Here is a 22,209-nt window from a genome sequence, read left to right on the forward strand (position 1 = left end):
TGGTGCTGCTGCCTTGGCACCAAATACACAAACCTGAATCTATATTTAATTATGTCGCCCAAAAATTCACTGTTGAGGTTTTAAAACTCATCACAGTTGAGATTTAAAATATCAACAGTGACGTGGGGGGAGGTCACAAAAGCTGCAAACACCACATCTGACATCTTGTCTTGACTTGGCTAATTCAGGAGACATTATATGCCGTTGGAAATTCTTATATAAATGTAAATGTTGTAAACAGCTGCTTCCACATCCAACAGTTACTGATCAACATGATGATCAATGTGTTGTGCTGTCTGTGTCACCTGATGACTGACTCTAAGTTCAGTATTCCCTCTCTTGTAGCTCTGCTAAATGCTAATGCTAATTTTAGTTGCTCCGCCGCCGCCATCTTGTTAGTGCTTGACTCCGCCTAACTGCCGACCAATCCAAACACAGGCAAACAGGTGAAGCGTTTGTGGGCCGGGACTTCAGTACATTCCGGTTTAATAACTGTGTCGCGCATACAGACTTGTTAGCATCGTTAGCACAGCCGGGCGTCTTGCCGGAAGGCTAACCAGGGCTAACTAGCTAGTTAACAAGCTAAGCTAACAAGTCAGGTAGGATGAGCACAGACGCCGATACCTACGGATTAGAGCTAACATGTAAATAATATGATGCTGGAGTTTCACTCACCTCTAAAAGCAGGAGCACAGACTTCCGTACAACAAGCGGGATTATTAGTCCGTTACATCCGTGTGAAATCCTCCAGGGCACCGACAACACAAACACGGCCGAGGTCACGTTCAAGGACCGGGCAGACAGCTCAGACTGCACCCACCTGGCACTCAGGTATGAACAACTTTAGTCCTGAATAAAATGTAAACAGGTGAGTTATATAAACAGGTGTCATGAAGGAGGAAATTAGCTCTAGACACCAAAACAGTTTTTGTACCAGGCTGTAAACATGTTTATTTCTGCTGTAAAGTTGGACATTTTAACATGGGAGTCTATGGGGACTGACTCACTGTTGGAGCCAGACTCTAGTGGTCGTTAGAGGAACTGCAGTTCTTCGTTTTAATGGCAAACTGCAACAATATGGAGCATTATCTATTATAAGAATCCTTATATTGCTGTTGTCAACCCAGGTAAATTAAAATATGATTCAAAACACCATTCCCAGGATTTCTTGTAAAAACTCCTTGAAGATCCATGAGTTTGATCCCTTCTGGTTCCAACTGAGTCTTTAAAAGCTTCTTCTAATTTTCATATTTTGGAAAGACATAAAAGTTTCAAGATGGATGCTTTCCAATGAGAGGAATTCAGTTCAAACCAAAACTATAGGAGCTATAGAAATTTGAAGTTTTAATGTTGCTCTTGGTTTGGTTTGGTTTAATTTTGGTTTATTAGAAAAACCACAGGCAACACACTTTGTCCAAATATTCAAAAAGAAAAGACATAAAATATAAAGGTAAAAGTAGAATAGAGACTATATAAAACTATTCTCAAGTAGCACGCAAGCACTAATTTCTTTAAATATTTCAGTTTGTATTAAACGAGGTTTGAGAAGTTGGAGAGAGAAATCACGGCTCTGTGCCGTAGATTGTCTTTATTGACGAGCAGCTCTTAGTGAGGATGATAAGCCGGAGGGTGAGAGATTAGAAGCTTTTTCATTATTTGTCCTGAATATCGTCTGCTCTACTCTGCAGCATAATTAAGAGTGGATAGAAAAGCACATAGCCTAACAGATAGATTAATACAAGGGAGAGAAAAAAGTCAGTATGGTAATTTCTAAATTCAGCCATTAACCGTCTCATTATTTCACTACAGCTCTTCATTTACCTGCCGGTGGAAATACCTGCTGCACAGTCTGCTGTGTGTTTTGCAGCATTGATATGAACATGTCTGTAATATGTATAAGCAACAGCAGCAGGGTTCAGTTAAACGTGGCCTAATATCAGCACAGACACTCCATCAGTGGAGTGGTGCTCTGACATTTTTATTTGGTCTTCCAAATGGATGATTGGCAAACTGCATCGCTGCACCATGCAGACGGAGCAGGAGCCAAGAACATATCCTTCACTGCTGATGAAAAGATACACTGACATTTGTAAGGATTGTGTCTTTGGGCTTATGAGAGGTTGACATAAATGTCAGCCAAGTGCAGTCAGAGAGCTGGCAGCAGAGATCAGAGCAGAGAACACTGCATTCCCCTACCTACAAACACAGGCCTGATACCAGGCTGTGCTGCAGGAAGAGGACGCAGTACAAACAAAGGGCCCCTGGACACAGACAGGTGAAGGGCCCCCAGTCCTTCTACAGCAAGACCCAAGACTGAGAGACACAACAATATGTCTCTGTGGTGAGCGTGTTAGCATGCTAGCGTTAGCTAATAACCACTGAAAACCAGTGCAGCTGAGGCTGAATGGCATCAGTTCTGAAGGTAGCTGGACATAAACCAAAGTCCTGGACAAATTGAAATGTGACCCGATGGTGGCGCTGGAGGAAAAGTCTGAGTTTTCACAGGTCATCCTCAGGGGACCATGAACGTCTGACCCTCGGTCGCAGAGACGTTTCAGTCCGGATCACAGAGAGAAAACATGTTTATTGATGAACTGCAGTCACAGTGTACACAGCTGCTACAGGAGAAAACAGATTCAAACAAACTAAAACCTCCACACCATCTCTTTAGACCAGTGGCTCCCAACCTCTGGTCCGGGGCCCACTGGTGGGCCGCAGAGGTATTGCAAGTGGGCCGAGAAATCATTCGCAAAAACAGAATAATTTTGGTGAAGAGGTGTTAAGTGATTTAAAACAAAATTATCTTTAAAACCATAAAAAACTCCTTTTGATTGTTTTGTTTTTTTCTTGTGTTAAAGCCCATCACTGTGATAAACCAATGATAGGAACTCTCATGTTGTTGCTGGCCGGACCACGTCATCATCATCATCATCACATCGTCTATCTCAGTCTGATTCCACTAAAACATCACATCCATGGCAAACACTGGAGAATCATATGAACAGCTGGTTAGCAACAGGAAGACTTAAAAGGAAAGAGACAGATTATCAAAATAAAACGTGCTCTGTTTGGCCTCCATATTTTTGTTTTGTCATTAAAATTTTTATATATTTATTTCAGTACATAAACAGTGTTATTATCTTTGGTTATGAGATATTCACAGGCCCATGGTAACTCATAGATCTGGAGAGGGGGACTGTTCCACATGATCACCCCTCCCCTTATCACACCACCAACAGTTTTGAGATTTTCAAGTGGGCCATGAGTTTGAAAAGGTGCAGTCAACATGTATTGATTACTGAACAGGCCTATACTGGGTGCAGGACCAGGGGCTGAAGGGGTGAGTTGTAGAATCAGATAAACAACAAGGAGACAGGAAACGACCACAGACACAGACAGTCGTTCTGTGTCTTTCAGTCTTGGGGTGTTGCTGTCGGAGGGTTGGGGCCCGTTGGTTCACGGTCTCTCAGCGACAGTCGGCTGCTGCTCTTTCCAAACTTCTGCGAGTTAATTGTTGCTGTGCTGAGGCTGTGACCCAGTTCTCTCCCTCGGAGCCTCCTTCACTCCACCAACAGTAAATCAAACAAGTTCTCAGGCGACTGGTCCCGGCTCTGGCTTCAAGCCAAACAGTTCTGCAGCACCGAGCGGCGCTGCTGCTGTCGAGCCAGTTGTACTGGAACAGAAAAATAAGGCGTCTGTGGTGCTATTCTGCTGCTGTGAATGGGAGAGAAACGCATTGTTCAGCTGTAAATTGTCATGCGGAGATAATGTGCTGACATAATAATGATTCAGTGTGTTTGTGTGTGTCAGAGAACAGCAGCGTAGCAGAGAGGAGGCAGGGCTGAAGGAAATCTCTTTATTTTAAGGAGCTGCAAAGATTCACAAAGAAAAAAGAAACTCTCTCTCTCTCTCTCGTTTAAACGGACATCAAGCAGCTTGTGATTAGACTTTCACAAGCTGCAAACAATAATTAGCATATCGTTAACAGACCAGAGGAGCTACACACGCTAACAGTTAACTATTGTGTTAGAATGTATGTGTATTATTACCAACACAAATACACAAATACACAAATACACAAATGCACAACTAGCAATCACCTCAGCAACAAACAACAGGTGGAATCTGGATTAAACGCAGAGGAAGACGTGGTGTTTGGATAATCGCTCAGAGAGGTCGTCATGAGATCATAGTGATCAATTGATCAACGGAAAATGAATCAGCAACTATTGTAATGACTCATTAAGCCTCAGTGATGATTGCAATCTAAATCATCTACTTTCTTACATCTCTGTGAATCAGACGATCACAAATCAGCCAATAATCCAGATAATAACTGATTCATCAATAATGAAAATAATCTTTGGTTTGTTGGTTCTACTTCAGTTTCTAAAGGTTCATGGAAACATTTCAGCCACTGGATGATTCTCTTTGCCACATAGATCATATGAAAGTTAATAATCTAAACCTTATTATTACCATTGTTTTCTGGTTTCTGAATATTGGCAAATAAAACATTTATATATTATTATTATTATTATTATTATTATTATTATTATTATTATATTCCAACAATATAAGTAAACATGTGCAGGTGTTAGCAGCTACCTGCTCAGGTGTATGTTAAGGTCACCAATAAGAAGAACAACAAAACTAACAGGAGTCATACAGAAATATATATGTATATATATATATGTCCCAATATCAGGACTGATGTTGTCATATATGTCACATATATATATATATATATATATATATATATATATATATATTGTTATCACATGTGTGTATGTACTCAGTTATGTTGTTATATTTACATATTTAGTTTATATTTATATATTTAGGAATATGTTGTTATTTTATATGTAACCTACATTTATTTCATTCATGGAAATTCAGTTTATGTACATATATTACATCCTGAAGGCCTGAAGAATAATAACTTTGTGCTTTTAATAAATCATCGTTCAGGATCTCAGCAGCTCCATAATTTAACACTGAACTGGGACAATGATGTGAACTTATAGTTTATAATAAGTTGAATCTTCAATACAGAACTTTTACTTTAATTACATGATGGTTTTCCTTTTGTTATTCAAACAACAGATCTGAGCAATTTGATCTCCTCTCCAGCACAAGAGAGTCAGTCTGAGGAAATCATAATGTTTTCCTGCTGAACTGAAACACATTTGAACACCGTCTTCCTGAAGTGGACACATCATGTGGAAACACTAAGAGGAAATGTCTCTATCCTTCAGACATGTTTGCTTCAGGTGTTTGACAGGTGTTTTGTTGTGTGTTTTAATGACACTGACAGATTTCAAAAACTGCTCCGTGTCAACGCTGCAGCTCTTTGGCAGCAGCCGCTCACTTGTTCTAAGTTTGAGGGTTTAATAGAAATGAATTATTAATCAGTATAATTCAATCATCTCAGTCTGATTGTTCTAAACTCCCTTCAGTGTTTGCCAAGCCACTTCATATTAAACCAAACAGACAGTTTGTAATCAGGCGGCTTTGAAGAGTCTGACGGGCGAATTCATTTATCACATGGATATTTCCCCAGGTGGAGACTCAGCCTCGCTGGCTGTTATGAGCTGTGATCCGGAGCAGCGGGGAGGACGGACTCCCCGAAACACATCAGACGGCGTGATGTTGGTGCCGCATCCAGCAGCGACACATCAAAGACGCAGTTCATATATCTGCTGAATCTGGATCACACAGGCTGCTGTTCCCTGAATATTCATCCGTTCACCGTGCGTCTTCCTCCAGGGTCAGAGGGCGGAGGGTCTCAACTCCTCTGACAGTTCACTACCTTAGTACCACTCAAGGGTTTTCACCTCAGCTGCTGAAGGTCCAAGAAAACCTGCTGAGATGTGCGTGTAGTGAAGATATTTATAGGTTTGTTAGATATTTAAGGTCCGTTAAATGAAACCAGTTTGCTTCTATTAATGGAAGAAGAGGAGAAAATAAAAGAAAGTAGAATCTTCTCCTTGAGGTCGTATCCCTCCGCCACTCGGACTAGTTCCAGGTTACGTCCGTTTATCCAAGGTCATATAAAACTTGAACCATTTGTGAGAAATTTTGTCATAATTGCTGTGATTTGTGAGGTCACACTGATCTTGACCTTTGACCTTTGACCACCAAAATCTAATCAGTTCATCCTTGAGTAGAAGTGAAGGTTTGTGCCACAGAAGGAGGGTTCAGGTATGATGCAGATGTAAGAGAATAAGATGCGTTTAATATTTTTACATCTTCAGTTTATGATGAGAAATATTAAAACGCTTTTTGTTTTATATTTTGTTGGAGTGGAGCTGAGCGAGGGAGAGAAGAAGAAGAAGAGCATGAGAACTGAGTGATCTGGAGTACAGCAGATAAAACAGTCCATGCTGTTCATCCTGTGATGCTGTTCCTTAAAGAAATGATAAATCATCAGAGTAAATGTTCCTCTGTGGATCCACGTCTGCTCAGTCAGAGCAGCGCAGATTATTATGGTCTGGATTTAAAATGTAGATTCATCATTTCAACATTAAATCTATGAACTTCATGTGAATTAAAATAGTGACATCAGAAAAGTTTTGCCTCCGTAGTGAAGATGAGTCTCTCTCTGAATGTGTTGTGTTTCCAGAAGAACAATGAGAGTCACAATATGATGCAGGCTCCTGATGATTGTTTCCTGGGCAACGATCATGTTTTCACCACATGAAGTACATGATACAGTGAATGGAGCGCGTATCTGCTGTGAATGGGGAGAAAATTACATGATGTAATGACAATGTTTACGATGTGTGGCTCCGCCCCTCGTCTGAATAGTTCATATAAAAACACAGAAGCTTTTCAAAGTTAATCTGGTGGATTTGTCTTTGTTCAGTTTAGTACCTTCCTCAGCCACTAGAAGGCAGGAGGTTATTTCCTGAAGCTCAGAGTCCACACAGAAACCCAGAGAGGAAACCAGGAAGTAAATACCAGAGAATAATTAAATCCAGATAAATCAGATGTTTAAAACTTGTCATCTCACCTTTTTCAAACGGAGACGGTATTCGGGATCATTACGAAACATCAGTTCTGCTTCCTGTTCATTTGTCACTGTACTAATTGCTGTCCACATTGCCAGTCAATTAATTCAACTTAATTATAGCTCCATTTGCAAAAGCCTAATTGACACGTGGATCTGTCGGCTGAACGGGCAATTAGAGAGGAGATGCATGAAATAAAATGATGGCGAGATCTTAATGATTTAATCAAATATAATAATTAATTACAGGAAGGAATGAGAAGGTCTGAAACTACAGGGTGAGATTGTTATAAGAGAAAAGGAAACACAAGATGTTAAACCTTTAATCTACCAGCAAATCACAGAGGATATATGTTTCATTTTACATTGAAGAATGACTGGATGAATTTATCATCCGTTCATCATTTGCTTGGTCAAAGAAACAGGTAGATAAATGAATGAAGGAATGAATCAGTAGGTGGATGGATCAATTAATTAATTAATGAGCCAGTTGGTGAATGAATGAATGAATATCAGGCTGTCTCGCAGTATAGACCTATGGAGGGTGAGAGACTGTGGTGCAGAACTTCAGTGTGTTTTTGTATTAATTTTAGACACCCCCCCCCCCCCCCCCCCCGTCTCCTCATTTGCAATAATTGCTGATGTTCAACATCCCTTCACGGCCACTGATCAATAGTTTATCGGTTCTCTCCGGGGAGTCGCCGCCTTTGATTCTGCTCACAGCTCTGAAGATTGGCCCCCGTACAAACCGGCCCCGCTGAGCTCCGAGGGCCCGGGCTCGACTCGCTCCGAGCCCCGGCGGCTGCGGGCTTCAGAGGACCCCTGCTGAGAGGGGCCCCAGGGCTGAGGGCCCCTCCATCTTATCAGCACAGAGTAATTCTCTGCACAGCAGGAAGAGGCTGCTTCTGTTAAAGCTGCAGCTGGTGGAGGGGAAACACAAGTGCTGCACACAGCAGCATTTACAGCATCTGCAGAGGATTCACACACTGATTCACACACTAATAAATCCATTAAATGTTTGTCTATATAATAATATAATAATAATATATTCAGGTCAAAGTGATGTAAGACAGAGAAAGGCTGATTCTTCCTCACAGAACAGCTACAGAATTATGTGTGTATATATATATATATATATATATATATATATATTGTTTATGTAAAGGAGACGCTCTTGGAATTTCATTAGGAGCTCATCAGTTAAAATGGAGAGTTTTATTGTCTTTAAACCTTCCATTACAAAGGTTTAGTACGTCCCCCTTTAAATCCAGCTCAGTGTCCTGGATGCTTCGTTCATATATTTCAACATCACAAAATAAACTGTAATAACAATATTAAAATAGCTTTAAAACAAGGAATAAAAATGAGGAGACAGTGGTAAAAGTAATGACATTAAAACATATGTCCTATGATCAGAGAGATGGTTCCATAGAGAAGTTATAGACACAGACGGCAGGTCTTTTAAATCAGACGTCCACAGAGAGGGTGTGATACCTGTCTCTTATACTACTGGAAATGTCCTGGAAAAGTCCTGGAAAGACCCTGGAAAATGATCTGTAGAAGTGTGGGGAACCATGTTTCTCTACTCTTTTTTCCTTGTATCTTTAAAATGTGCAACACTTGTCTTCCTGACGTGTTGTTGATGATATTTGGTTGTATATTAAAAACTCTGTGGCTCCTTTGGGACCTTCACTGATATAAAAATGGTCAAATATCATTTAAATAAAACTCTGGATCCTTTAAAATGATCTCCCATGATTCAGTGTGATGTGTCAGTGCTGCATGTGTTTGTGTTTAAAGGCTTTAGAGAACCCCTGCCTCTCTCAGCCTCACATGTTGGCCGGCCTGTTCCTTCTACATTATACAGGTTTTCTCTTTTTTCTGCTGCCAAGTCCTTCCATTTTCTCCTCGCCAGCTGGTCAAGGGTCTCCTGCTGCCGCTAGGGCCCACAGCTCACTTCCTACTTTCTCCAGCACCTGTTCCTATTTGGCAAGGCCGACCGGGATCCTGAAAGCTTGGAGACGAGCCATCTGCTGCCCAACTCTGCACCATTTTACCCCCCAATCCCTCGAGTCTCTGCGTGCATCCTGAGTTCTTCTCTGAAAACACACAGCGCTGCTGAAGGATGGAGGAGAAGCTGAAATGGACTGGCTGGTAAATCCCAAAATCACCATTTAGCTGAAGGGGAAAGCTGTGAGAAGGCAGGTTAAATCAAAGCTGGACATGTGTGGCGGAGCTCATTTACCCCATGCAGGTGCAGTGACTGATAACTGTCACTTTTCATCTCAAACACTGAAAGCTGCTCTGACCTTGACGCAGCAGCAACGGTTTATTTTTAATGCCTTCAGCCAAAAATTACGTTTCCAGTTTATAAGAATGAGGGATGTGGGTGAATTCAGACACTTTCAAGCTACAAAAAAAAATTCCACCAAATCCTGTATTAACCAGCACAACACCTCACAGGTGTCTCCAGATTTGATGGTTTTCATTCTGAGTTTAAGGATTATTCTCCTCTGCTGGTTCACAGCCAAACAAACACAAATAAACACTATCAGGGTCCATCCCAACACTTAAACTCTTTTAATTTAACTCTTTGTGTTGCTATTTCATAAGTGTAATAGAATAATTAAAGACAGGAATTATTGCATTACAAAGATTGTTAATATAGTTTTCTAATGCACTGAATATACAGGAAATACAGTTTATAAAAAAATATATACCAAATAATTCATTTTTAAAACTGTAAAAAATGTAAAAAACAAACATGGCTTCTCTCTGGAGCTGTAGTAACAAGAGATCGGTGAGCCAATCAGAAGAGAGGAAGCTCTGAGCCAAATAAAGCTAAGTGACATATATCACAAAAACAAATGACGTAGGTAAGAAACTAATAGAAGTAAAACATAAATAAAATAAATAGAATATATAATATATAATAAATATAAAATATGCTAAATATATAAATTAATAAAATAAAAATCATCAGCATCTTATCTACATGAAACTTTATGTAGCCTAAAACAAAACTGTTCATATTTTAATAAATACATATAATTTAGTATAGTCAGCCAATAAAAAGATAAAATAAATAAATACATTAAAACGATGTCTCCAAAACTACTGTTTCCTTATTTTTAAGATCTCTAAGTGGCTCTACTCAAAAGCTAGTTGTTATGGACTACAACTCCCATATTAGAGGGTGCGTTCTGCTGCGCATGAGCAAAGAGGTGGGCCGCGTGAGCCCATGCGGATGTGCCGCTATGTAAAATGGCGGCGTGAGAGAGGCTCGTTCAAATCACAGCGGTTTATTGATTTTTACCTGTGAAGGTGTTTTACTCACGTTTCTGAAGTGGCCTGCGTCACCTGGAGTTATCACACAATCAGTCCGGATTTACCCTCTAGAAAAGGTACGTTAGGTTTAATTAACCTGGCCGCATGAGGAGCTAACGTTAGCGCCGAGGCGGTGTTTAACATGACGTTAGCCGCTCGCTGCTAGCTAGCTAACGTGCGGGCCCGGTTAGCCTGAACGCCCGCCGTTAGCTCACCGGCTAAGAGCCCGAACATGGACGTTGGGTACCCAGTGAACCTGTTAACAAAGGTTCACAATCCCCTCACGGTTATACTGTTCTACCCGGTTAACTGTTAATCTGACCTCAATCTTGGTGTTTATCTCGCTAACGGTTGGTAGCCTGGAGGAAGAGCTAGCTGAGTAAAGCTAATTAACTGTTAGTTAACTTAAAGTCTACACGACAGGTTTTAATGTGTAACCATGGAGCTGAGTGGGAAACAGCAACCTGGGGTTTAATTCTCAGATCAGTGGGTTAACGGGATGATGTAGGTGTTAGCAAAGATTATCGACACTTAGACTAACTGTAAGTAACTGTAAGTAATATTAATTATTTACAGAAATAACGTCTATCAGTTACTGAGCAGAATCATTGTGCAGTATTTAAATAGTAATTACAGCTACAGTATGGTTCAGATCTATTTACAGATTCTATTCTACTTGTTTATTAATTTTCTTTTTTATTTGTATTTTGTTTCTTATATATTTGATTTAGTTCATGATTGGTTGAACGTGATGGAGTACACTGGGGTTTCTACTTTTGCTTTTACTTCTACTGTCAGTGAAAAGTATTCTTTAAGATAGGATGTTTACAGTTGCTGTTGTTATTAATCGTCCATGTTGTTATTAAGATGTTGTTTTTGACTGAATGATGTCTGAAGATCACCTCAGCCTCTGAGAAGCTGTTTTTATTTATTTATTTGTATTTTTTCTGACATCTTATAAAATAAATAATTTGTTAATTAAGAAAATATTGGGCAGATTTATCTATATGGATAGAAAGAAAAAAGCAGACATATTACTTAAATGTATTGCTTTGTACAACTAACGGTAAAAAACACAGACATTCAGTTACTGTCAAACACGACTTCAGAGAACCAGCATTATATTTATATTAAGTTACATTTGTGAAACTTAAATGTTTTACATAAAAATAACTGATTATCAAAATTTGTTGGCAATTAATATTTTATTATTTGATTAATTGATAAATCGACTGCTTGTTTCAGCTCTAGTCCACAAACCTTTTAATGTTTGTCAGGTGTTGATTCAGTTTGAAAGCTGTAGTTGCATTTTACTGATGGTTTCTAATATGTCAGTTATATTAGGACATTGTGCAGTATGGGAGCTAATTACAGCCGTAGATGATACTTGAGAATCTTGTGTTTCTCCTTTAACGCAGCTCAGGTTTGGTCAGTGACACCTCTGCAGTAGAAACCTGCAGACTCCGAGTCCTGACCCGGTCCTGGTCCAGATCAAGCTGCCGATGAATTACTCAGATAAGATGATTTGTCACTAACTGTTTATTTTTTCTTCCTCTCTGTGTCACAGAGCAGGTGGGATGGCGAAGAGGATCGCTGACAAAGAGTTAACGGACAGGAACTGGGATCAGGAGGAGGAGGGAGAGGAGGTGAGTCCCACACAGACACAGATCTGACCAGTGATTGTACAACCTTAAATAAGAGACATTGTCTGGATTGATCCTGTAACATGTGAGAGTGAAGATTATAAACAGATAAAAACAAAGATCCTAAAAAGAACAATAACCAGTAGAAACCAGGTCATCATCTACTTGTGATTTAAAATTTGATCTCCTATGTTTTTTATTATGACATTACATGTAAAGATGACACTGACAGTGGATTAACAACATTATGTTGTTATTTGAATATTGTGTTCCAGCCCAAAATGGATTGTCCCGATGTTGTAACATCTCCAAATTCCTAAGTCCTAATGAAAACTGAGAGTTTTAGTTTTGATCTGTGGAGACTGAAAAGGTCAAGGAAATAAAATTGACACGGTTTTACCTCCACCTGGATGTAAATGAAGTGAGAGAAAGAGCCGAGGGACTTTAGTGTGTCAGAGTTTGTGCTGATGTTTTAACCTGTGAATCTAAAGCAGGTAATCTGTTCATCTCCATCAGGCGGGGACGTTTTCAGTTGCGAGTGAAGATGTGTTGAAGAATCGAGCCATTAAAAAGGCCAAACGCCGAAACCTCGGAGCTGAGGTGAAACAGAGTTTTACATCAACTTGTGAATGAAATATTTAGGAAATATGAACAGATTCCTCTCTTTTTAACCTGCTTTGTATTTTCAGTCTTTGATTATGAGACGGATTTGTAGTGTGAAGACATTTAACCTGTGTGTGGTTCAGTTAGTTGTAAATGTTTCCTGTGTTTCAGGGGGAGAGTCCAGGAGCGTTCAAAGGTTTTAAAGGCTTTTCTTTGACTGCGGCGGTGACTGCAGCAGCGGCGAGTGGGAGCTCGACTCCCACCCTGTTCTCGGGTTTCGGGAACGGTGGAGGCTTTAAAGGCATCGGCGGCCTCACCAACGGAAACAGCATCGCTCCTTCGTTCGGAGGTTTCTCGTCTCCTGCAGCGTCCACTGCTGCTCCAGGTGAGACACAGTCACACCTGACGTCCAGTTACTGTTTCCCTGACGTTTCATCAACAGGATGAACTTCAGAATGAACACAGGTGGTTCAGGAGTCGTGGACAGGTGTTCCCTGACGTTTGTGTTGCTGTCGATGTTCAGTATTATAAAACCTGTTTTTACTGGAGCAAAAGGTTCGAAACTTCATCAAAATAACTGGAGAATCTGGATTTTGTGAGATTTTTGTCTCGATAGATATAAATACTGTGATTAGTTCACCAGCATATTTTCACACTTTTGTGTCAGTTAAGTGTGATCTGCTTGGCCTTTAATGTTGCTTTAAAAACATAAAAAGATTCAGAACAACAGGAAATAGTTTGAATCAAATTGAAAACTAGTCTTCATTGTCTGTTGAGTGCAGCTTCTGCGTTTCCTCAGCTTTGTGTTAGTGACGCGAGAAAGGGACTCTTCATCTTTTTATCAGATTGTATGACTGGGATGATAGTGTCTCTCTCTCTCTCTCTCTCTCTCTCTCTCTCTCTCTCTCTCTCTCTCTCTCTCTCTCTCTCTCTCTCTCTCTCTCTCTCTCTGTGAGACAAAAAGAGAGAGAGGTCTGAACGACACAAAGGAGCCACTCAGCTCAGAGGATGTTGGTGTTTTAACCACTAGATCAGAATGAATTTCTCTTTAAGACTCAGCTGTTGATGTTGATTTCACTGATGTTAATTAAAGAAACCGGCAGATGTTTCACTATAAAAGCTTTTAATTTGAAGCAGATTGACTTTGTGTTAAAAAGCTTCTTACTAAAATATAGAATGCGTTTATTACGGTTCAGTTAAAGACACCTGACATTATCTGAGAATGAATGTAGATCATGAAGATTTTTGAAACCAGCTTTGACTCTGCATAGTTTTCATTTATTTATTTATTTTTTGCTCTGTTACAGCAGAAGTTTATTATTTTATTTTAGTTGTTCTTATTTTAAGATAAAGTGCATATTTTTTTAAAGATGGCTGCCTCTCTCAGTGACGAACAAATGAATATTTTAGTTTGGTTCCTTTGTGTTCACAGCAGCTTTCTGACGTGATTGTGTTGAAACGAGACTGAGAGCTGATGGAGATGATTTTAATCTTCATCCTCTCTTACACCATCATCATCGTGGTGGTGGTGGTGGGTGCAGTGGCCTCAGACTGTGACATGCAGCTGAGTTAAAGCTGCTCCTGTGTGGAAGTCTGTGTTTAGCATCAGGGTGTAATGGAGCTGAATCAGCGACGTCTGTGTGTTTGTGTCTGGCTGCTCTTTCATTTCATGTCGTCGTGTCGCTGCAGGGCGGGCGGGGGGGGGGGGGGGGGGGGGGGCTGCAGGGGGGGGGGGGCTGCAGCGGGGGGGGGGGGCTGCAGCAGAGGGGGGAGGGGCTCCTCGTTTCTCTTCCTCTCAGCCTCATCCAGCTGTAACATTTCTCCCTCCATCATCTCAGGTCTGACGTTCAACAGCCCCGCCTCCACTGACATCACGGCCAAGCAGACCAATGGCTCCGCCCCGAGCCCGGCTCAAAGCTCGGGCTCCGGCAGCAGCAGCAGCAGTGTCAGCAACAAGGAGTACAGCCGGCAGCTCACCGCCCTCAACTGCTCGGTGCGGGACTGGATCACCAAACACGTGAACGACAACCCGCTGTGTGATCTCAACCCCATCTTCAGGGATTATGAGCGGCACCTGTCCAGCATCGAGCGGCAGTACGGCGCCGGCTCTGCTGCTCCATCTGACGGGGGCTCGGAGGAGAAGAAGCAGGGAGGGATGCTGCCAACCACAGCCACCCCTCCTCCTCCTCCTCCCTCATCTTCCTCCTCCAGCAGCAGCTCGGCGGCTCCGGCTCCAGGCGCCACTTTGTTCTCCTTTGGTAAAAAAACGACAGAAGACTCGACCCGGGACAAAAGCTCCGCCGCCGCTCCGATCCCCGCCGGCATCACGTTTAACTTCGGCCAGAAGGTGGACAGCTCTGTCCTCGGCTCCTTAGGGTCCAAAACCACGACCCCCAGCTTCTCCTTCTCCTCCTCCGGCGCCTCCTCCAGTCAGACCTCCCTGTTCGGAGCTCCTGGATCCGCCGCTCCTCTGTCCTTCAGCGGGACGAAGGCTGAGGACGCTAAGGCTGCAGGTACGCTCTAATTCATTTATGTCTCAAACAGACAGAAGAGAGAGACGTTCAGTTGTTCATTTATTCTTCAGTGTCAGAAACATAAACGAGTTCTGATCAGGGCTGCAGCTAATTATGATTCTTATCAATCACAACAGATTTAAAGCTGAAATATAAAGAAAGAAAAAAATATTTGCTGCTTCTTGTTTTTCACGTATCAGATGGAGAGAGAGAGATATTTACTTTATTCTTCCTGAGGGAAGATTCAAGTGTCCAGTAGCTCAATATTAGAAATAAAGGTAAAAATAAATAATTCAATTAGATAGTAAATGAAATATCATTTGTTTTTTTCTGTTTCTGGCATTTCATAGACCAAACAGTTGATCAAGAAAGTCAGATGATAAGAATCATCGCTTTTTCCTGTTGCTCTTTATTGTTTCTTCACTTTATAAAATGTCAGAAACTAATTCCCAGAGTCTGAGACGACGTCCGACCGTCCAGAACCCAAACACTTAGTTTCCTGTCAGAGAGAAACTGAGACACTGACTTGGAATATTTATTTTGAATGATTGATTGGTAAGTTCACTAATTGTGTCAGCTCTAATCACTGTGGTAAAATCAGATGAATCAGGTTTTATTATTAATGAAACTGAAATAAACTCTGACATGTAGAAACGTTGACGTGAGGAGAAGCAGTGAACTGTAGTTAGATCATCAGGTGTCAAATAATGACATTCATCTTATTATCCATTAAACTGCTAATTGTTATTTCATCATGTCACTGAAGACAAAGACAGAAAACCTTTAAATGATCAATCAGTAATCAAAACAGCTGATGGTCAATCTGATGTTGATTTTATCTGCAAAGGAGGAAACTGTAAAATCTAAGTGACTGGCTCAGCTCTTTAAATTGTTAATTACTGTGTGTAAATCTAACGTGTGATAAATGATCAAGTCCTTTATTAAGTAACAGTTATCAGTTTTATTCGGAGTTGTAAATATTGATGATTTTCATTAAAGATTAATTGATAATTGATTTAGAAAAGAGAAAAAATGTCTGAAACACCTGCAGAGACAAACTTAATATTCTGATGTTACGACCTGGAGAAAGTTTGTAATGACGTTAACGAAGGATCAATTATCAGAATTGTTATTGATGAATTTCCCGTCGGTCGACTCGTCACTCAGTTTAAAGCTGATCTCCTGAACATGGAGATTCTTCAGACGTCAGAAGGTCGACGTCACGTGACTCGACGTGAATCTGATCTTCATGAAACGTTGTCGTTTGTTTTTTTAGACGAGAACGGAGAAGAAGAGTCGGAGGAGCCGCCGAAACCTGACATCAAAGAGGTGAAAGAGGACGACGCTTTCTACTCAAAGAAGTACGTCAGAGCTTTAAAATCATATTTAATAATAAACAAAACACTGTAGTAAAGTCATCGCTCCCTTTGGTGAAAACCTCCATCTCTGGGAGTTTGCAAAGCGAGAGCAGCTGAGTCTCTTCATGTCTTCAGATTTAATTTGATGCTTTTCCATCAAGTTTACTAAAGAGGAAAATTAAAAATCCACACGTTGACTTAAATGGATAATATTTTTTTATTTGCCACAGATATAACTGTATATGTTTATATAATACATGTTACATAGATGAGACTTTAATTAAAACCCTCTCCGGTTTGACTGAAGGTTTTTATGTAGAGAAAAGATTTATTTGTAATAAATGTTTGTTGGTGTAAATGTCCCTGAAGCTGGAGGCTGTTCATGTTTCATCACTTTGTTTCTTCTGCTGTTTTCGGTTGAACATGAAAACGAGGCGTCGTCGACGTTTGCGACGCAGAGCTTTGTGTTTGTGCAGATGAGCGTTGCTCCGTGTGTTCACCTGTTGTTTTTCCTTCAGGTGTAAAATGTTCTACAAGAAGAACTCGGAGTTCAAGGAGAAAGGAGTGGGAACTCTGCACCTCAAACAAACAGCGGAGGGAAAAACTCAGTTGCTCATTCGCGCTGACACCAACCTGGGTAAAAAACAAAAGAATTACAGCTGCAGGAGTTTAGTTTGAACTGAAAACAAAATGTCTGATTCATCAGCAGGAGACAGCAGCTGCTTCTACGTGAACTACAGGATTAGAGACGTATTATATATTATATTATATTATATTATATTATACGTATTAATGAGAGATTTTCTAAATTGAAGATCCATTCTCATCATCTAATCAGTGTTTTCTTGATTAATCATTTGCTCTTTAAATGTCAGAGAAATGGAGAAATACTTGGTTTCTATGGCGACGTCCTCAGTCAGCTGACGCAGGAGACAAACAAAACCCGAGAAAAAGAAACAAGTTGTTTCTCCTCATTGTTCAGGTGTTTAATCCCAGGTTTAATTTAAATTCACATTAATATGCAGCAGAATATTCCCACACACAGACTGTAGAGAGGAACAGCTGTTTCCTGTTTGACCTCAGCTGAGCGAACAGCTCCACCTGCTGCTGCATCAGAGGAACTGCAGCTCAGGAAACACCTTCAAACTGAAATCCACTTTAGTGTTTTCTGATTTATTTCTGTTTTAACTCGACTCCTTTTCTAACTGATTCCTTAAGTTTAAGACCGAGATAAGAGAAACTCTTAAATACTGAATGAACATTTTAAGGAAACCTTAAGTGGAAGACTTGGAACAATGTGTTCTTCCTCCTTTTAAGATCTGATTAATAATCAATTAATGAAAGTATGTTAAACATTGATGTCTCGGCTCCGTTAACGACCTCGTCTCCTCCGTCCTGATTAGGAAACATCCTCCTCAACATCATGGTGCAGTCGTCCATGCCGTGCTCTCGGGTCGGTAAGAACAACGTGATGGTGGTGTGCGTCCCCAACCCGTCCATCGACGACAAGAACCCCAGCAGCCCCGTCCCCCTCCTCATCCGGGTCAAGACCGCCGAGGACGCCGACGAGCTCCACAAGATCCTGGAGGAGAAGAAAGGCTGAACCCCGAGCTTTTAGCAGACTTCACCTGGTCATCCTCTGACCCCCCCCCCCCCCCCCCCCAGACTCATCACCCTTCTCCTCATCACGCCGGTTTTATCCACACACACACACACACACACACACTTGTACTTAACTCCTGGTAAATCAGCTGTTCCATCACAATGAATTGGTCGTCATACTGTGAAATCTTTTAGTTTGAAATCAGAAGCAGGTCGTTGGCGTCGGCGTCGGCGACCACATTCCTCCTCCGACGCTGCTGCTGCTGTTTGATCAGAGACGGAAGGTGTGTCGATCAGCCTCAGTGTTTCACGAGTCGTCCTTCGATCTTTACCACTGAGTTTCTTTGGGGAAAGCTCCAAATAAAGGTCCAGTCGATTTGGTTTTACAAATTAAATACCTGCAGTAACAGTTAATGTTTTAATGAACGTGTCGAGGATGTCGAGCCGAGCGTCTGCTGAGTCTGGTTTCTGTTTTTTTTTTGGCTCTGGAAACTATTTATTGTGTCGGCAGGAATCATTTCTCTCACTGATGGAACCTCGTGTGAATGTTTCTGAGCGCCGCGTGGAAGGAAGTGTTTTATTTTTGTTGTTTTTCTGTCAACATGGACTCTGTTGTTTTCCAAGTGTCCTTTGTGTGGCCTTCGGTCCGGCCGTCGAGATGAGGCATGCTGTCATCGTCTGAGAACATTTGTAAAGACATTTTATTGGGGAATAAAAGGAAACAAACCAACTCGACTGCTGCTTTTTAATTTCTGTCTCTTATTTTTGATTCCAGCTCCATGTGCGATTCACTTCCTGGTTCTGTTGTGGTCCGTCTGTCTCAGGAGGAGAGGTTTAGGAGCTGCACCAGAACCAGACAGGAAATGATCTTGATTTAATGTCGTAATAATTCAGGGTTTAAAACGTGTCAGAAGTTAATGGGAGTTTTGTATCGAAGGTAGTTTCCTTCACATTAATCAAATTAACAGATTAAAAAAATTCAATTGGAAAAGATAAAAATTAAATATTGAAACGAACAATAAAACGTTATTCTTTTATCCTCCATGTGGCTTCATGACGATGTCGTCCTCCATCTTGGCTCAGATCAGGTGATTGTGATGAAATGAAGTGACTTTAATGACCCTCTGACTTTTCCTCTAGCGCCACCATCAGGTCACATTTAATGTAGAAACCAAACTAAGAACATTCGCAGCAGGTTTTTATTATTAACTAGACCCTGAAACATGATGATAATGTGATTGTTGCTGCTCTGGTACCAAAGAAACTGCAGCTCCTGGGGTTTGGATATTACACAATATTAATATTCTGGTTAATTGTTCAGACTGAACTCTTCTCCTACAGTGCAGTGAACAGAGATGGAGGAGCTGCTCACGTCTGGAAATGATTCAAATTTAATTTAATTAGCAACAGAAATGAATAATTAAAGATCTTTAGAAAACAAATAAAAATCTTTCGACATGTAGACGTCTGTGATGAGTTTATGTGATAGTGATGATCCAGCATGTTTATCCTCATGTCCACGTTATAAAGACTCTGGTACTGAAGCTGTGTTTGTCTCCGTGACCAGTAACAGAGAAAATAAACATGAGTGTGTTGAATCTCTCAGGTCAGAGAGATTTTAACAGACGAGATAAAAATGTCCTGAAGGTGGCGCCTGAGCAAATATGTTTAAACTTCCTGTGGTGACTGAACTTCCACCTCATGTTCTCTGGAAACAAACTGATCATCTTCCTCAGAAACCAGTGAAAACCAGCACACCTCAGTTTTTCTGATAATGTGTATTTCAATAAATAAATACAGGAAAATGTACATAGAGTTTGGAAAGTAAGCAACAGAGGGACGGACTGAAAACATGCACATTAACGTGTCTGTGTACAAAAGCGTGATGAGCGTTAAAGTGGCGCCACAACAAAAAGTCTTTAACAAACTATTTTCAAAAAGGTTCTAAAAGCGTTTTACAGTGCAACCTGTCGATTTGCTCATATCAAATGTTTGTCGTTAAAGCAGTCTTTGATCAGCGTGGATACATTCAGCTGGAGGAACTATAAACTACATCATCTTCATCATCATCATCATCATCATCAATAACACTGAAGAGACGAGCAGCGACGACTCGTCCTAACTGAAGGTAACTGAAGTGACCTGTGGAAAACTTCACTGTTCAAACACGACACGCAGAAAAACACTGTGGACGGACTTTGATCGAGGATGGCTTCGTCTCTGAGTGCAAATCAATCACTGATAATATGTGATCAATCACCACAACCGCAGTCAGATCAATGATTCTCATCAAACGTCCAGTTTTAACGTTAATGTTGGAAAACGAGACGCCAGAATCTTCACAGCTGATCACAGACGATCAATCGACTGATTCAGCCAATAATCAATATTTGTACGTCACGTGCTCCAGATAGTAGAGGAAAATGTGTTTATCATTTAACCAGTAATTAATAATAATTTCACTTCTGCTCACAAATTGTTCCCAGGATCAATTCTTTTTTCAACTTTAGTCATTGATCAGAAGATTTAATCTGGACTTTATTTCTTAATTGAAAGACAAAAAAATGGAGGAAAAAAGTTTTAAATATTTTGAGAAAAATGTAGTTTATATATATAGATATATATATAAAATAATGTATTTATAGACTCATAATATTAGGATTTTATGATTTAATAACGATTTTATTCTTGAAAATCTTTTATCCTAAATATCACCAAAATCATTTTGAGAAAATATTGAAAATTACAAAAGTAAAATTACAATTTTGTGAGAAACAATATAACTTTGAAAATGATGAAAATTGACATTTTTAGTCACATAAATTATGAAAATCTGAATTTTAATAAATTTGATAGAACACTCAGTTTATGAGAGAAACATTGCATTGTGTTTAAAAAAAATGTAAATTGAAAAATAACTTCTTATAAAAATGTTTAATTTACAAAAACGTCATGTTATAAAAAAAACAATTTTAATAACATGACATTTTTTTCTCAAAATACATCTTTACTCTAAAAATGTTAAATTAATCTGTATTTCCCTCCATCAGTCCATATTACTAAGTAATCAGTCGATTAATCCACTCGTTTTTTCCACACTAATCAATGAAGTCATGATCTAACCAAAGAAAACAAAAACATGCTGATTAATTACATCTTTAAATGAAGAAATTTGAATTCCTAGGTTTTGAGACCTTGTGATGGACGTTTGTTATTTTACAGTAACGGTCGTCAGTGACGAGCTGTAAAGATCGCGGCGTCTCTTCTTCGTGACGGATAATAAAACGTTTGTTAAAATGAAAACGACATGAAGAGAAAGACGAAACATGAACGTCACACGGTCAGAGTTTAAGGCTTCAGGAGCACAGAGGGAGAAAAACCAGAGGAGTCACTTTAAACATCGACTAACTGAAAACACATCTGTCCACATCTGGATCCAAAATGTCCGCCGGCCCCCGAGTAGATCTTAGATGCAAACAGTTCTGGGCTTTTTCTTCCAGTTTCCCTTTAACATCATGGTCACTGTTGTTTTTCAAGTCTCTTCCAGTTTGTGAGTCGCAGTTGAAACTGAAGCTGGAGCAGTAAAAAGTAAAAAGTAAAAAGTAAAAAGTAAAAAGTCAGAGCTGGGTTTGTGTGATGTGTTTTTTTTTGTCATTTTTCAGTTGGTGGTGAAAAGCCACAGGAGAGAAGTCGACTACAGGACGAACCATCACACAGCTGGACTCGCTTTAAAATGTAGATGTTTGTCTGTCGGTCGAGGTCAGATCCATCTGGAGTTTGTTTTTTAGTTGTTTGAAAATGAAAAAAATAAAATGTGAACGAAGCAGCTCGGGCTCCAAACGAACTGAGACTGAGTTTATTTGTTCTCCTGCGTTTGTTTTTGTCAGTTTTAAACTTCAGTACTTCAACAGAACAAAATAGAACTATGACTATAGAAAATGACTGTGTTCAAGTAGTTATTTTTATAACTGATTCATTATTTTAAGTCGTTATTCCAGTTAAAATATCAATTATTTCCTAGTTACATTTTCTTAAAATGTAGTCAATTTAAGTCATGTAAAAAAATGTCATGTTGTTAAGCTGAAGAACATAAACTAATTGTTTTAAGACTAAATTAATGATTTATTTTATTCAATTAAGTTTAAATACCA

The 22,209-nt window shown here is 40.0% G+C and overlaps 1 protein-coding gene and 1 long non-coding RNA gene across 2 annotated transcripts; both read left to right on the forward strand.

Annotated features, from left to right (window-relative positions):
• Positions 1–244: 244 nt before the first annotated feature.
• LOC130163451 (uncharacterized) lies at positions 245–8,760 on the forward strand. Its single transcript, XR_008826473.1, has 2 exons — positions 245–831; positions 5,564–8,760. It is a non-coding gene; the product is annotated as an uncharacterized LOC130163451 (long non-coding RNA).
• A 1,497-nt stretch (positions 8,761–10,257) lies between these two features.
• On the forward strand, positions 10,258–18,793 carry nup50 (nucleoporin 50). Its single transcript, XM_056367651.1, has 8 exons — positions 10,258–10,416; positions 11,907–11,985; positions 12,499–12,582; positions 12,757–12,970; positions 14,424–15,098; positions 16,375–16,459; positions 16,975–17,093; positions 17,860–18,793. The coding sequence occupies exons 2-8, from the start codon at positions 11,917–11,919 to the stop codon at positions 18,057–18,059; spliced, it is 1,446 nt and encodes a 481-aa protein (XP_056223626.1). The 5' UTR covers positions 10,258–10,416; positions 11,907–11,916; the 3' UTR covers positions 18,060–18,793.
• Positions 18,794–22,209: the final 3,416 nt, after the last annotated feature.

This window comes from Seriola aureovittata, chromosome 22 (assembly GCF_021018895.1).
Source record: "Seriola aureovittata isolate HTS-2021-v1 ecotype China chromosome 22, ASM2101889v1, whole genome shotgun sequence".
NCBI lineage: Eukaryota > Metazoa > Chordata > Actinopteri > Carangiformes > Carangidae > Seriola > Seriola aureovittata.

What these genes read in the sequence shown, in the direction of transcription:
- nup50 (XM_056367651.1), top strand. Translation starts at nt 11,917, where the DNA reads ATGGCGAAGAGGATCGCTGACAAAGAGTTAACGGACAGGAACTGGGAT. An exon ending in GCCGAAACCTCGGAGCTGAG is followed by an intron (nt 12,583 to 12,756) that starts GTGAAACAGAGT and finishes CCTGTGTTTCAG; the next exon opens with GGGGAGAGTCCAGGAGCGTT. An exon ending in TGAGGACGCTAAGGCTGCAG is followed by an intron (nt 15,099 to 16,374) that starts GTACGCTCTAAT and finishes TTGTTTTTTTAG; the next exon opens with ACGAGAACGGAGAAGAAGAG.